Source organism: Elgaria multicarinata, chromosome 18, assembly GCF_023053635.1.
Source record: "Elgaria multicarinata webbii isolate HBS135686 ecotype San Diego chromosome 18, rElgMul1.1.pri, whole genome shotgun sequence".
NCBI classification, from domain to species: Eukaryota; Metazoa; Chordata; class Lepidosauria; order Squamata; family Anguidae; genus Elgaria; species Elgaria multicarinata.
This window is the reverse complement of record NC_086188.1, coordinates 18,871,377-18,888,115: the sequence shown is the minus strand read 5'-3', so window position 1 is coordinate 18,888,115 and position 16,739 is coordinate 18,871,377. Positions and strand designations below refer to the sequence as shown.

Below are 16,739 nucleotides of genomic sequence, written 5' to 3'. Positions count from 1 at the left end.
CTTCATGCTTCAGCTTCGCTTCAGGAGGAACTGCGCTCGCTACCAGCCTGGAGAACCAGCTCAGGCTCAAAGGGACGGCTTCCATCTAACATGCTCCACCCCCCGATAGACACCCAGCTATGAAAGCTTCATTAGCCGGAAGGAGGTGCAAACTTCCTTTGCATGCATATATTCTGCATCCACTTTCTATCAATAAACAGTCATCTTTTTTGCACAAGTGGCTTCTTTCACCTCGATAACCAAAAGAACCGGATTGATGACTTGGGATCTGACCGAACTAGAACACGACTTAACACACCAGGGTCCTCCCATGAAGGCTGCCAATTTCCCTTCTAGGGCATGAAGGCGGGACAATGGCCTTCCCGTCGGACTGTAGTCCAACAGGACTGGAGGGCGCCGGGTTGGGGAAGGCTGCGGTAGAAAGTCATCGCCTGGCAAATGCCTTCCTCCTCCCCAGTTGACAGAGTTCCACAACCCACATAAGGACCAGCCGCACCTGCGTTCACCTGTTCGCGGCACTCCCGGGTTTGTGGTAGTGATGGTCACCAAACTGGTAGCCGTCACTACCACAAGATATGGTGGTGGCCACCCATTTCGATGGCTTTCAAAGGAGGTTGGATCAATTGCTGGAGAAGGCTTATTTATTTATTTATTTATTTATTTATTGCATTTCTATACCGCCCAATAGCCGGAGCTCTCTGGGCGGTTCACAAAAATTAAAACCATTCAAAGTAGAAAACAACAGTATAAAACCATCATATAAAATACAATATAACAGCTCAACCAGATAAAAACAGCAGCAATGCAAAATTACAAATTAAAAACACCAAGTTAAAATTTATTTATAGACTGTTCAAATGCTGGGAGAATAAAAGGTCTTCACCTGGTGTCTAAAAGCATATAATGTAGGTGCCAAGTGAACCTCCTTAGGGAGCTCATTCCACGGCTGGGGTGCCACAGCAGAGAAGGCTCTGCTCCTGGTAGCCACCTGCCTCACCTCCTTTGGCAGGGGCTCGCGGAGAAGGACCCCTGAGGATGACCTTAGGGTCCGGGCAGGTACATATGGGAGGAGGCGTTCCTTCAGATAACCTGGCTCCAAGCCGTTTAGAGCTTTAAGTGTTAATACCAGCACTTTGAATCGGGCCCGAACCTGGACTGGCAGCCAATGAAGCTGGAAAAGGACTGGCGTGATGTGGTCTCATCGGCCAGTTCCTGTTAGTAACCGTGCTAGTATCCACGGCTACTAGCTCTGGTGGCCACGTGGTACCGCCAGGATCAGAGGCAGTAAGCCTGTGTGCACCAGTTGCTGGGGAACATGGGCGGGAGGGTGCTGTTGCACCATGTCCTGCTTTGTTGGTCCCTGACTGACAGCTGGTGTGCCACTGTGTGAACAGAGTGCTGGCCTAGATGGTCCTTCGGTCTGATCCAACCTCAGGGCTCTTCTGATGTTCTTATATACATCAGAAGCCGATTTATACTGAGTCAGACCCCTAGTCTGACTATCCCTGTACTTTCTATTCATTTTTTTTTTACACTGGGAATTGAACCTGGCGCCTTCCGCAGGCAAAGTGAACAGCTGCTGAGCTGCGCCCCCCCCCCCCCCGAGGTAAAGCCAAAATGGTTCCAGCAAGCGCTGGGGAGAAGCGCCGTGGTTTCTCGACCGCCAGGCACGATGCCGAGGAAAGGCGGGTATCTGCTACGCTCCCTCCGACGACATGGATGTTTTGTCACACCGCGCGGCCTTTCCGGGGAACAGCCGTTTCTGACCCGCCTCGGCCCGGAAGCCCGGACTCACCTCCACCTTAATGGCGCAGCGGCCAATGGCTCGGACGGCTTTCCTCACGAAGTCCACGTCCACTTCCGTCGCGTACTCCTTTAACTCCGCAAGCACCTGCCGTGAGATGGGGATGGGAGGGAGAAAGAGCAGACAGGCAAGGCCTGCGTTCGATTGCTGCGATAACTCCCCTCCAACAGTAAACGCAAGTGTTCAGGGCTGACAAAAACTGAGGGAGTGAAAAAGCAAGCTGATGGCAGGGGCGGAACCAAGGATAATCTTTGGATAAACACGTTTCGGACAAAAAATGTCCTTCCTCAGGGCTTATTCAACAAGCCTATGATTTCATTGAGCAAACTACTGTAAAAGCCTTGTTGAATAAGCCCTGAGGAAGGATGTTTTTTGTCCGAAACGTGTAGGCACCTTCATTAAACCTGTTTCATACAAACAATATTTTGCAAAGATTATTCTTGGTTCCGCCCCTGCCTTCAGCCTGTTTTTTCACTTCCTCACGGGGTTTCTCTTCTCTTCCTGCACCTGACAAAAACCTGAGCCAAACCAGGGCCAGTGGGAAACAAGATGGAGGAACATGGGTGCTCTGTGGCAACCCGGGGTTTGCAGAAGTAAAAAAAAGGGGGGGGGAACCTTTCAAAAAGCTTGCAGAGACCACGCTGCCACCCCCAAAATAGCAGGCTCAGTAGCCACAGAATATTGCATGTCAGGTGGGGACAAAATACATAGGAAATGGGGGGGGCAGAGAAAAGAAGCAAGGAACCTTCTGTTTGGAGGGAGTGGGTCAGGGGTCATTAAGAGGCTGGAGCATCTCCCCTATGAGGGAAGGTTACATCAACTGGGATTGTTTAGCTTGGAAAAAAAGGAGGCTGAGGGGAGATATGATAGAGGTGTACAAAATGATGCCTGGTGTGGAGAATGTGGGTAGGGAGACATTTTTCTCCCTCTCTCAAAATACTAAAACCCAAGGTAATTTTCCATGAAGTTGATTGGACGAATAAAAGGAAGGACCTTCTTCACACAGCGCACAGTTCAAGTATGAAACTCACTACCACAGGATGTGGTGATGGCCACCAATTTGGATGGCTTTAAAAGGGGGTTGGATAAATTCCTGGAGGAGAAGGCTATCCATGGCTACCAGCCCTGATGGTTGGGTGCTGTCTCCAGTATTCAAGGTAGGAAGCCTGTGTGCATCAGTTGCTGGGGAACATGGGTGGGAGGGTGCTGTTGCACCGTGTCCTGCTTGTGGGTCCCTGGCTGTTTGGCCACTGTATGAACAGAGTGCTGGACTAGATGGACCCTCGGTCTGACCCAGCAGGGCGCTTCTTATATTCTTATGGGAACCTGAACAAGAGCGCTCCCGTTATGAGGCAAGGATCCGCTGCGCCATGTTGCTGCCGGTCCCACTTGTTCCATCCGAACTGGAATATCCGGGTTCCTCAGATGCTGCAGGACTTCCTCACCTTGCTGCTAAGGGTGAATTCCCTCCATTGGTTTTGACCCCGTCTTTGCCAGTTAAAAACAGCATGCGGGCAATATCCGTGGGTCATAGAATCATAGAATAGCGGAGTTGGAAGGGGCCTACAAGGCCGTCGAGTCCAACCCCCAGGAATCCACCCTAAAGCATCCCTGACAGATGCTTGTCCAGCTGCCTCTTGAAGGCCTCTAGTGTGGGAGAGCCCACCACCTCCCTAGGTAGCTGATTCCATTGTCGCACTGCTCTAACAGTCAGGAAGTTTTTCCTGATGTCCAGCTGGAATCTCGCTTCCTTTAACTTGAGCCCGTTATTCCGTGTCCTGCACTCTGGGAGGATGGAGAAGAGATCCTGGCCCTCCTCTGTGTGACAACTTTTTAAGTATTTGAAGAGGGCTATCGTGTCTCCCCTCAATCTTCTCTTCTCCAGGCTAAACATGCCCAGTTCTTTCCGTCTCTCCTCACAGGGCTTTGTTTCCAGACCCCCGATCATCCTGGTTGCCCTCTCCATACCTTGCAGCCACACCACTGCAGGGATTCCAGCTAACTGGGGATACTGGGAGCTGCAGCCTCGCACATCTGCTGGACTTGGCGGGGTGTGTGTGTGTGTGTGTGTGAAGGATGCTCTAAACCAAAGGGGGTGTGGAAGAGAAGAGAGGGTGAAATCTGGAGTGTTTACCTGCGCAATATTGGCTTGGGAAGCCAGGCGGATCATGATATCCAGTTTTTCCAGCTTGACGTAAATGGGGTCGTTGTACTTCACAAAGAAGACTTTCATCTCGTGCTTGAGGATTTCTGGCCTGCAGCAGGGAAAGACGTGGGCGGGTTTCTAAGATGGAACCAGGAACTCACTAAGGTGGAGAACGGCAGCGGAGGCTGGTGGCTCCGAGGTCAGTGGGGCGGACAATCCGCTCCGGGCTTCCATCAGAACCGGACAGGAGTCTAAAGGAGCCCTCCAAGGTGCAAAGCTGAGTTCTGGCTGGTTCTGATGGAAACCCAGAGTGGATTTGCCGCCCCGGCGTCACCAGCCTGCATTGGAGAACGGACAGTTTAGGTTATATATGAAGCAGAACCAGGGAGGCTGGAGAGCTCTCTTGCTCTCGATGACGACTCCTCTTGGCTCTCACAGAGGCAGAAAAGGGCCACCCGAAAAGCCATTCTTTATTGGAGCCAGTGTGGTGTAGTGGCTAAAGTGTTGGACTGGGAGCCGGGAGATCCGGGTTCGAGTCCCCACTCGGCCGTGGAAACCCGCTGGATGACTTTGGGCCGGTCACAGCCTCTCAGCCCAACCCACCTCACAGGGTTGTTGTGAGGATAAAATGGAGAGGAGGATTATGTACGCCGCCTTGGGTTCCTTGGAGGAAAAAAGGCGGGATATAAATGCAATAATAAATAAAATAAATAGTTCTTCACTTTCTATGTGTTGGCTCCTTAGTTGGCTGCCTCTGCAGCAGCGAGGGAGGGAGCGAGGTGTGCCCTGCCCCGTCGGCTGATGTTTGGGTGAGCTCAAACGGCACGCTCGCGCAGACAGAGAGCCTCCCCCTGAACCAGTGGGCGCAGACACACACACACACACCCCTGCCTCCCAGATTCCCATTCCCGCCCAACGAGGAATCACCTTTTCTGCACGATAAGGTTGATGTTCCGGAGTGCCACGTACTGCAGCTCAGGCTCCGCCGACAGCAGGGTGACAAGCGGGGGCGCCAGTTTCTTCAGCAAGGTGCCGTAATAGTCCAGGTCCTTCGAGAGCATCTCCATGAACTTCATCAGCACTTTCACGGCCGAAAGGACCACGGCGGAGTTGGCGTGAGACAGCCGGGGCGTCACCCGCTCGCAGATGCTGCAGGGAAAGGGGAAGAAGGGAAAGGGGGTGACGGGGGGTGATGGGCCCGCGGCGCCAGGTTAAGGGGCAACAGTGGAGAAAGGGCAGAGCGATTGCGGGAGCAGGGAAACACTTGGAAGCATAGGCATGTGCAGCACGTTTCATTAGGAAATTTTATTCTTTTATTTTTAAGGCTCCGATTGAAGCAGTGAGCAGGCACAAAAGCAGGCTTCCTGGAGCCACCGGAAATTGTGTATCCCCCCCCTCCATGCTAATGGCGCCCTCCATTAGCATGGCGAGGAGAAATACACACTTTTCAGAGGCTCCGGAGAGATTAGGGTGTGCCTGGGCACAACCGGCACACCCTGTATGCATGCCTATGTTTGGAAGGCGGAGAGCAGCGGAGCTGGGGGCGCAGAGATCAAAGGACATGGGGGTGGGCAGGGAAAACAGATCCCCCCGCTCATTGTCCGAACATGACGCACCTCCCTATGAAATTTAATAGGGATAAATGCCAAGTTCTACATTTAAGGAATAGAAACCAAAGGCACAGTTAAAAGATGGGGGACACTTGGCTCAGCAATACTACAAACGAGAAAGATCTTGGAATTGTAGATCACAAGCGGAATAGGAGCCAACAGTGCAATGTGGCTGCAAGAAAGGCAAATGCTGTTTTGGGCTGCATTAATAGAAGTATAGCTTCCAAATCGCGTAAGGTCCTGGTTCCTCTCTATTCGGCCCTGGTTAGGCCTCATCTAGAGTATTGCATCCAGTTCTAGGCTCCACAAGAAGGATGCAGACAAGCTGGAGCGTGTTCAGAGGAGGGCAGCCAGGAGGATCAGGGGTCTGGAAACAAAGCCCTATGAAGGAAACTGGGCATGTTTAGCCTGGAGAAGAGAAGATTGAGGGGAGACATGATAGCACTCTTCAAAGACTTAAAAGGTTGTCACACAGAGGAGGGCCAGGATCTCTTCTCGATCCTCCCAGAGTGCAGGACACGGAATAACGGGCTCAAGTTAAAGGAAGCCAGATTCCGGCTGGACATCAGGAAAAACTTCCTAACTGTTAGAGCAGTACGACAATGGAACCAATGACCTAGGGAGGTTGTGGGCTCTCCCACACTAGAGGCATTCAAGAGGCAGCTGGACAACCATACGTCAGGGATGCTTTAGGGAGGATTCCTGCATTGCACAGGGGGTTGGACTCGATGGCCTTGTAGGCCCCTTCTGCTATTCTATGATTCTATGATTCTAAACATAGCCTCAGAGGTGGGAAGGAGGCTTAGAGAGATCAGATTGCACTGGTCTAAACACAATCCCCATCCTCTCTCTGGCACATTCAGGTCCCTCTCTCTTTCTCTCTCCCTCCTGGCTCCTGCATTTTGCAAAACAATCTGTGCACTCCGATCACAATCAGCGCAAGATTCTATTTTTCTCGGTGGCGGCACCCACCCTCTGGAAAACCCTCCCTCATGCAATTCGGGAGATAGAAAACGTAAAATCTTTTAAGCACTGCCTGATAGCACACCTTTTCAAGAAGTCTTTCCCTGGGCTGTAACTGCTGCTGGATTTTACTTTGGTTTGATGTGGTACTTTTAAATAGGGTGACCATAAGAAAAGCAGGGCCGGACTCCCGTATCTTCAACAGTTGCATAGAAAAGGGAATTTCAGCAGGTGTCATTTGTATGCATGCAGCACCTGGTGACATTAAAGCTGCAGGAGCCCTGCCCTCTTTTGTATCTGGTCACGCTAGGCAGGGCTCCTGCAGCTGTAACTGTTGTGATGAAGCGGGAATTTCACCAGGTGCTCCATGCATACGAAGGAACCTGAAATCCCCTTTTCTATGCAACTATTAAAGGTACAGTCCTCCTTTCCATAGGGTCACTGTGGCGTTACACCCCACAAGTCAATTCCAAATGTATGTCTGCAGTGTGTAAGTCTGTGGTTTTTAGAATGTTGGCCTGAGTGGGCAGAGTTAGAATGTCTTGGGAGGGGGGAGGAGTCATATATAAGGGAAGGACTGAGGGGATCGAGAGATCCTTTTCAGGGAACCTTTTCAGGGAGACTTGTTAGGTCCTCTTAGAGTCTGTAGTGCTCTCTGTGTTTATGGTACTAAAGTTCTGGGAAATTTGAGAGTCAGTGTAGTGAGTGGTGTCTTTAGGGTGTGGTGTGCACGTAGTGGAAGTATATTCATCAATACTGAGAATAAAGAAAGTTCAAGAGTGATTGTGTGAGAGAAAGGAAAGCGCGAATGTGAATGAGTGACCGGATTGTATGGAAGGTTTCAAAAAGGTTTTTAAATGTTGTTATTTGAAACAAAGCTTATGAACTTTTAAAAATAAATTTTGATTGTTTTGTTTTTAAACTACCACAAAAGTCCCACGTGCCTGTTTGGCATTTATCATCTTAAGTTTACACATTCAGCACCCACTCTGACAATCATTCACCTAAGCAGATATAACTCACAGCGCATTATTATATATATTAAAATCCTTCTCCATTTTGAACCCCTTTCTCCACATAGTTTGGAGGAAGGTGGGCTTTATCCCTTGCCTCAGGCGTATCAAGCGGTGGTGCTTGGCTTGAGCAGGGAGTAGCCTCGGCCGGGTCTGGTGTTCAGAGCCTGTGTCGCCCCATAAGGAGTGGTGGCAGACGTGAGGTCTGGTGTTCAGAGCCTGTGTCGTGGCAGTCACCCTATTTTAAACTTTCAGAAGTTTTATATCCCGTTACGTTTATGATTTTAATTGTGAACCGCCTCGGATCTTGGGCAGCATGAAAATGTAACGAACAAAATGAAATACGTATTTTTATTGCAATATCCGCAGCGCTGATTTTTAAACACCTGGACCTGGCCGGAGAGGCGGGATTTAAAACCTTATCGGCTGAAGCCCACACAGCAGGCCCTGCGAGCAAGGAGCGGGCGCAGCGCATCACGGCGCTTCGCTCAAAGACAGGCTCGAGCAAGCGAGCCACGCCACGCCTCTCACCTCTGGGCCTCGCGGTCGTCCTTGGGCATGTAGTTGGCCAGGCAGTCCAGGATGAAGATCTGGCCCCACTCCGTGCACTCGTTCAGGGCAGTCAGCAGCTTGTTGATCGACTGCGGGTTCAAGTCCAGCAGGTTGCTGCTCGGGTGGGACTCGGCTATCTCCGAGAGGGCGGCTACTGCGTTGGCGACCACCTAGCCGACGGGAAGGAAAGGCGAGGAAAAAAGAAACCAGCCATGAAAACAGGAAAGGAGAACCACAGCCTCATTATCCATTAATCCCCAGGATGCTGCAACAGAACTACCAAGGTGCCATCAGAAATAAACTAATAAAGGGTGCAACCCTATGCACATTCAGACAGAAAAATGTCCTACAAGTCCCAGCATTCCCCAGCCAGCACAGCTGGGACTTGTAGGACTTCCCTCTGTCTAAACGTGCCTAGGATTGCGTCCTAAAGGTTCATATAAGAACAAGGTAATTTTGTTTATTTAGACCCATGGTGGGGAACCTCAGGCCCGGGGGCCAAATGCGGCCCTCCATGGTTCCCCAGGTGGCCCCACCCCTTCCTCTGGCCCCACCCACCCCTTTCCTCCAACCACCAATTATTTGACGGTTTCCCAACTTTGTGGCAGACATTTGTTGCTTTAAGGTTTTATAGCTTACAATTCCGCACACCGCCTTGATAGCGTTTTAGCTAAAAAAAAAAGGCGACGGCACCATCATTAAAATAATTAACAAGTTATAGAATCGTAGAATAGCAGAGTTGGAAGGGACCTACAAGGCCATCGAGTCCAGCCCCCTGCTCAATGCAGGAATCCACCCTAAAGCATCCCTGACAGATGGGTGTCCAGCTGCCTCTTGAAGGCCTCTAGGGTGGGAGAGCCCACAACCTCCCTAGGTAGCTGGTTCCATTGTCGTACTGCTCTAACAGTCAGGAAGTTTTTCCTGATGTCCAGCTGGAATCTGGCTTCCTTTAACTTGAGCGCGTTATTCCGTGTCCTGCACTCTGGGAGGACCGAGAAGAGATCCTGGCCCTCCTCTGTATGCATGCGTAACAAGTTATGAAACTAGGCAAGACGGAGGTACTGTTAGCGGGTGATTCGCCTGTCTGGTGAGGTGATGTTCACCCCGTTCTGGACAGGGTTGCACTCCCCCTAAAGGATCAGGTTCATGGTTTGGGGGTGATCTTGGATCCAGAACTGTCACTTGAGACACAGTTCTTTACTGATTTATTGTAAGCCGCTCCGGGAGCCTTTTTGGCTGAGGTGCAGGATAAAAATATTCTAAATAAATAATAAATAATACATTTCCTTTCACAAAGCCAGCCTGCTCTTCTCTTAGGCATTTTATAGGCCACTGGTCTAAATTAAAAATTCATTTGGACTTGTGTGCAGAGAAGTCTCTCCAGTTACCTGCCTTTTAAAAATACAGAAGGGGCAAAGAGAGCAGCATTTGGCAGAGAATGACTCCATCGCTATTCCCATTTCACAGATGCAGTTTGGCCTACAGCCAGCTGGTCATTCTGTGATTAATAGGGATTTAGAGTTAAGTCTAAACTCTAACTCTCTTGTCGCACAGGGCAGAGCTTTTCTGGAATATATCACTGCAAGTGGTGTGTATGTGCGCACATACGCTTATATATTATGGGAAGCATGCAAATGATAAATATACACAAAACATCCTCGCACACAGAAAAATAGCATGTCAGGGAGACGTTTTCCTGACATGGTATTTTTCTAGGTGCGGGGATTTGGGAGGGGCTGTTCTACTGGAAGAGCATGCTGAGATATATACGCAAATCACCTGCAGTGGTACAGTCCCAAGGAAGCGCCCCTCTATTCTGCTACACGTATAAACTGGACCTCCAGACTGAAGAGGGAGAATCACAGCCTTCCTGGACCAAGAACTCTCCGCCTGCCTGCCTCATCCCCGGATCAGGACACAACCCATCGCCCCATCAAACAGGCAGAAAGCAGATGAGCTCCTTAGCATTTAGATTCACAAGACATCCGTTGGGCAAGGGCATAGGGTGGGGATGGGGAATCCCTTCAAGTCCAAGGGCCAAATCCAATTTGGAAAAACTCTCAGGAGCTGCACCCCTGTGGTGGGCGGAGTCAAAGGCAAAAAGGGGCAGAGTGAAGATGCAAAAAACACATGCATATTTTAGCTTGCAACTCTTATTGGCAGGAAATAAGGCTTGGGAGAGGCATTACGAACCTCTTAGAATGGGGGGGGGCGGTGTACAAAAGATGGGAAACAACCAAACGATCGGTGGTTAGGGGGAAGAGAACAAGACCAGGGAAAGGGGGCCCCAGGGGGCCCAAGATCCCCCCCCCACCTCTGGAGCAGGCATTGAAGAGAAGCAAGGTGCTGAAATGGATAAAGAAGCAGCCCCTTCCTCTGGCTATTGGGGACCAAAGCCTTTAGCAAAGTCCCCAAAGCCTTTATAGTAGAGCACGGAGAAAGAGGAAGCCATCTCGACAGGGAATCATAGCGACCCACATCTGAGGCCTTCCCCTGACCGCCTCCTCTGAGAGAGGGTTGCAGAAGGGCAACAAGGGAAGAGAGCCTTTTCGGTGGTGACCCCCCACTTCACCTCGTCACGCCCAGATTATGGAACGCCCTCCCCAGTGAGACCTGCCTGGCACCAAAATAGTCCTCTTTTCAGCACACCGGCTCAAGCGTTTCCTCTGTTCTCAGCTGAATTGTTTACGGTTGTCACAGAGACTGCTGTAGTTTTACGGAGTGGCAGTATTTTAGTGGATTATTTTTTTTTTTGGTTTTTTTTAGACATTTCAAAGTTTGTCTTTCTCTCTTTTGAGAAAGACAAAGGAATCTAATTAACTAGTGTGCAGCCCGTGTCGCCCATGGGTGCTGGCAGTCATGCTCCTTTCCTACTCTTGCTCTCCTACAAGAGACATGATGGCACTCTTCAAATACTTAAAAGGTTGTCACACAGAGGAGGGCCAGGATCGCTTCTCGATCCTCCCAGAGTGCAGGACACGGAATAACGCGCTCAAGTTAAAGGAAGCCAGATTCCAGCTGGACATCAGGAAAAACTGCCTGACTGTTAGAGCAGTACGGCAATGGAATCAGTTACCTAGGGAGGTTGTGGGCTCTCCCACACTAGAGGCCTTCAAGAGGCAGCTGGACAACCATCTGTCAGGGATGCTTTAGGGTGGATTCCTGCACTGAGCTGGGGGTTGGACTCGATGGCCTTGTAGGCCCCTTCCAACTCTGCTATTCTATGATTCTATGATTCCTTTGCTTCTCAATCCTCTCCCCACAGAGGGCCTCATGAATAATGCAACTACGCATAGTAAATCCCCCCTCCAAAATTTGCATGTGGCGGTGTGGCCCTGCCCCCTCCCTCACCCCGATTGGCCACCTCAGTCCCTTCCTCCCTCTCCGCTTGTGGCAACAGCCTAACTATGTGGTTATGCCTGGGGCCTGCCTTTGAGCCGTAATGATTGGCTGAGCAGGGCTGTACGTCATCCTGCTGGTGGAGGGGCGTCCCCTGCCTATTTGGCCTTGAGGAAATTAATTACCTCTGAACGTTTTCGAACTTTCAGAATTTTCCACCCGTCTACCCTGCTCAAGCTTCGGTTTAAAACAAAAACGAGCAAAATCGGCCTGGTAGATCTTGAGTAATAACCCTTACACTACTACGCCCCATGCAAGAGAGGTGAATCACCATAGGGTTGGAGTCTGAGATGAGGTCCTTCAAGGTATCCAGAAATCCTTGGTCCTCCACCAGCTGCGCATTGATGTCGTGAAGCTTCGCCACGCAGACGGCAGCCGTCTTGCGCACGTAGGGGTCCTCGTCCTTCAGGCACTTCCTTAACGGCTCACAGAGATACTCTGTGATCTTATCGACTCGGATACAACCCATCGTACGCACGGCCAGGGCCCGGATGAGAGGGTTCGGATCTTCACAGTCCTGTGGAATAAGAGACAAGCCGGTCAGGGTTTTATCCTCTCGGATGGGCAGACGAGGCTCAAGTTCCACGTTTCTCTCAATTTGTTATGTGTGTTTTCTTTTTTAAATGGCACCAAAACTGAATGATCTAAAGCCTTTCCCAAGGGAAAGGCTATTCGGGGGGGGGGATATTTCTGCTCCTTCAAACATGCAAATTTGGCATTTTTCACTCACATGTTTTGAGTCCATTTCAATACTCAACTGAGGGATTTAAACCCCGTCTCCAAAAGAGCTGGTTACTAGACATGACAATTATTAGCAAGTCAATTACATTACTTAAGACATCTTCCCCTGAGCCAGCTGAACAGATGAAATAAATCTGCATAGTACAGTACACATTTACGATATAGGGAGACATTTGGGGTATAGGGAGACATTTTTCTTCCCCTCTCAAAGTATAAATGCCAAGTTCTACATTTAGGAAATAGAAACCAAATGCACAGTTACAAGATGGGGGATACTTGGCTCAGCAATACTACAAAGGATCTGGGAATTGTTGTAGATCACAAGCAGAATAGGAGCCAACAGTGCGATATGGCTGCAAGAAAGGCAAATGCTATTTTGGGCTGCATTAATGGAAGTATAGTTTCCAAATCACGTGAGCTACTGGTTCCTCTTTATTCGGCCCTGGTTAGGCCTCATCTAGAGTATTGCGTCCAGTTCTGGGCTCCACAATTCAAGAAGGAGGCAGACAAGCTGGAGCGTGTTCAGAGGAGGGCAACCAGGATGATCAGGGATCTGGAAACAAAGCCCTATGAAGAGAGACTGAAAGAACTGGGCATGTTTAGCCTGGAGAAGAGAAGATGGAGGGGAGACATGATAGCACTCTTCAAATACTTAAAAGGTTGTCACACAGAGGAGGGCCAGGATCTCTTCTCGATCGTCCCAGAGTGCAAGACACGGAATAACGGCTCAAGTTAAAGGAAGCCAGATTCCAGTTGGACATCAGGTAAAACTTCCTGACTGTTAGAGCAGTACAACAATGGAATCAGTTACCTAGGGAGGTGGTGGGCTCTCCCACACTAGAGGCCTTCAAGAGGCAGCTGGACAACCATCTGTCAGGGATGCTTTAGGGTGGATTCCTGCACTGAGCAGGGGGTTGGACTCGATGGCCTTGTAGGCCCCTTCCAACGGCTCATTAATAGAATTCTATGATTCTACTATGAAGCTAATGAAATTCAGGATAAATAAAGGGACTTCCATCACACACTGCATAGTTAAATTATGGAGTTCACTCCCGCAAGAGGTAGCGATGGCCACCCTTTTGGATGGCTTTAAAAGGGGGTTAGGATAATTTCCTGGAGGAGAAGGATATCAATGGCTTCTCGTCCTGAAGACTATATGCTACCTCCAGTATCCGAGGCAGTAAGCCTGTGTGCACCAGTTGCTGGGGAACATGGACGGGAGGGTGCTGTTGCACCATGCCCTGCTTTGTTGATGCCTGGTCAACAGCTGGTTGGCCACTGTGTGCTGAACTAGATGGACCCTGGTTCTGATCCATCAGGGCACTTCTTTTGTATGGTTAGCAACCATAAAGGTACACAGTCCATTCAGTGAACCAGTCTGAATGTCAAGATAATCCAGAATTTTAAAAACATTCTGGGTTATCATGAACGAGGCACCTGCTGCAAGCAGAAACGAACCACACAAACCAAGGTTGTGTTAGTGTTACATGTGATCCGGAACACTTCATAGAATCCCTACTCAATGGCCCCCTCAATTTGGTACTTATTGCTTGAGACATTAGGGTGTGCCTGGGCACACCCAGCACACCCTTTGCGCACGCCTAGGATGGGAGGAATAAAATTCATGCTGTCTTTCCCTGGGCAGGAAGTGTGGGAAGCCAAGGAGTCCACAGGCTGTCAGAGAGAAGATTGTACAATGGAAGACAGGACACTCATAGATCATAGAATAGCAGAGTTGGAAGGGGCCTACAAGGCCATCTAGTCCAACCCCCTGCTCAGTGCAGGAATCCACCCTAAAGAATCCCTGACAGATGGTTGTCCAGCTGCCTCTTGAAGGCCTCTAGTGTGGGAGAGCCCACAACCTCCCTAGGTAGCTGATTCCACCGTCGCACTGCTCTAACAGTCAGGAAATTTTTCCTGATGTCCAGCCGGAATCTGGCTTCCTTTAACTTGAGCCCGTTATTCCGTGTCCTGCACTCTGGGAGGACCGAGAAGAGATCCTGGCCCTCCTCTGTGTGACAACCTTTTAAGTATTTGAAGAGTGCTCTCATGTCTCCCCTCAATCTTCTCTTCTCCACGCTAAACATGCCCAGTTCTTTCAGTCTCTCTTCATAGGGCTTTGTTTCTAGACCCCTGATCATCCTGGTTGCCCTCTTCTGAACACGCTCCAGCTTGTCTGCATCCTTCTTGAATTGTGGAGCCCAGAACTGGACACAATACTCTAGATGAGGCCTAACCTTGCTTGTCCTTCCTGCGACAAGCCAGAGAAAGATCCCAAGAACAAACTGATTATTCTACCAAGTGAACTTTGCAGCTCTATAAGTAAGAGTTCATCATTACTGAAAACAAACCCCAAGCCGAGTTCATCAATCCATTTAGAATAAACCAGCAAGTATTTTCCCTCCCTCATTCCATGGAGCTTACGGTCTTCCCTGCCTCTGTTCGAAGATAGTATGAATTAGGCCTTGGTCTTCATGTAAGATGTGGAACACCACTATTCACTGATTTTCAGATTAGACTACTGCAACAGGTTCTATGTGGGACTTCCCTTGAAGGCAATACAGAAATCTCAGCTGTTGCAGAATATGGTGACAGACTGATGGTTCCCGCATATTACCTATTTTTGAAGCACCTGCATGGTTAGAAAGTTTGTTTCAGGCCAAAATGAAAATCTTAGATGAGTTGGGTCTCAATGATATTTTTTATTTATTTATTTATTGCACTTATATACCGCTCCCATGGCCAGGGCTCTCTGGGCAGTTTACAGAAATATCCAGGAACATCTCCTTCCAAAAAAGAAAAAACCCTCCCAGCATTTAAGATCTTTCGATGAGGCTCTGGATTCTATCTTACAGGAAGGAGAAGCTAGCCTCCAATGGGAGCAGGCCCCTCTGGGTGTCCCCCCCCCCCTTTTGGAAGAGGTTTGTACAGCCCCCAACTTCCCAAAGGAATGCAAAACACTGTTCCACGTACTAGGTAGGTTTACTGCTATCTGCTGCTGGAATGTTAAGCTTTTATTTGGGGTTGCATTTTATTTCTGTTTGCTTCCATTTGAAATCGTTATAAGTGCTATGGAAAAATAACACACACACAAAAGAAAGAGAATCGTCTGTCATTGGAGCCAAGGCCTTTCTCTTTATGGTCTGGGTCTGCCTATGCACCAGTGGAACAGCTAAAAGGTCAGGGGCAGCTCCAGGTTTGGGGGTGGGGGAAGACTTTGGCAAGACACACACACACACGGTGAGTCTGCCCTCTCCTTGCCAACGGCCCCGTTCAGAAGACACCTTAAACCACGGCTTTAACCACCAGGCTGTGTTCAGAAGACACCTTATACTACAACTTTAACCATGGCAAATAAAGCAAAAAGCCTTATTCACCGTGGTTAAAGCCCTGGTTTAAGGTGTCTTCTGAACACAGCCTGGTGGTTAAAGCCCTGGTTTAAGGTGTCTTCTGAACACAGCCTGGTGGTTAAAGCCCTGGTTTAAGGTGTCTTCTGAACACAGCCTGGTGGTTAAAGCCGTGGTTTAAGGTGTCTTCTGAACATAGCCTAGTGGTTAAAGCCGTGGTTTAAGGTGTCTTCTGAACATAGCCTGGTGGTTAAAGCCGTGGTTTAAGGTGTCTTCTGAACACAGCCTGGTGGTTAAAGCCATGGTTTAAGGTGTCTTCTGAACACAGCCTGGTGGTTAAAGCCGTGGTTTAACGTGTCTTCTGAACATAGCCTGGTGGTTAAAGCCGTGGTTTAAGGTGTCTTCTGAACACAGCCTGGTGGTTAAAGCCGTGGTTTAAGGTGTCTTCTGAACACAGCCTGGTGGTTAAAGCCGTGGTTTAAGGTGTCTTCTGAACACAGCCTGGTGGTTAAAGCCCTGGTTTAAGGTGTCTTCTGAACACAGCCTGGTGGTTAAAGCCGTGGTTTAAGGTGTCTTCTGAACACAGCCTGGTGGTTAAAGCCGTGGTTTAAGGTGTCTTCTGAACACAGCCTGGTGGTTTAAAGCCGTGGTTTAAGGTGTCTTCTGAACACAGCCTGGTGGTTAAAGCCGTGGTTTAAGGTGTCTTCTGAACACAGCCTGGTGGTTAAAGCCGTGGTTTAAGGTGTCTTCTGAACACAGCCTGGTGGTTAAAGCCGTGGTTTAAGGTGTCTTCTGAACACAGCCTGGTGGTTTAAAGCCGTGGTTTAAGGTGTCTTCTGAACACAGCCTGGTGGTTAAAGCCGTGGTTTAAGGTGTCTTCTGAACACAGCCTGGTGGTTTAAAGCCGTGGTTTAAGGTGTCTTCTGAACACAGCCTGGTGGTTAAAGCCGTGGTTTAAGGTGTCTTCTGAACACAGCCTGGTGGTTAAAGCCGTGGTTTAAGGTGTCTTCTGAACGGGCCCAACGTCACCAGCTGACATTGTTCCTCCTTCTCTTCCTCATCATTTCCACCGCTTGCTAGCTTGGCAGGCGGAGAGAGCCAGGCAGCAAGGAGGCCGGGGCGCCTCCTGTACCCCCTTCTCACTGCCACCGTTACCTGGGCCAG

General features: G+C 49.5%; 1 protein-coding gene across 1 annotated transcript in view; it reads right to left on the bottom strand.

Moving 5' to 3' along the window:
- AP1B1 (adaptor related protein complex 1 subunit beta 1) overlaps positions 1 to 16,739 on the bottom strand; it is a 70,429-nt gene that overhangs the window by 30,472 nt on the left and 23,218 nt on the right. The window contains exons 5-9 of the mRNA XM_063143975.1: positions 11,759 to 12,004; positions 8,068 to 8,258; positions 4,878 to 5,099; positions 3,939 to 4,059; positions 1,796 to 1,891 (exon numbers count right to left, since the gene is read on the bottom strand). Coding sequence (XP_063000045.1) covers positions 1,796 to 1,891; positions 3,939 to 4,059; positions 4,878 to 5,099; positions 8,068 to 8,258; positions 11,759 to 12,004 — 876 coding nt within the window. The remainder of the gene's footprint in view (positions 1 to 1,795; positions 1,892 to 3,938; positions 4,060 to 4,877; positions 5,100 to 8,067; positions 8,259 to 11,758; positions 12,005 to 16,739) is intronic.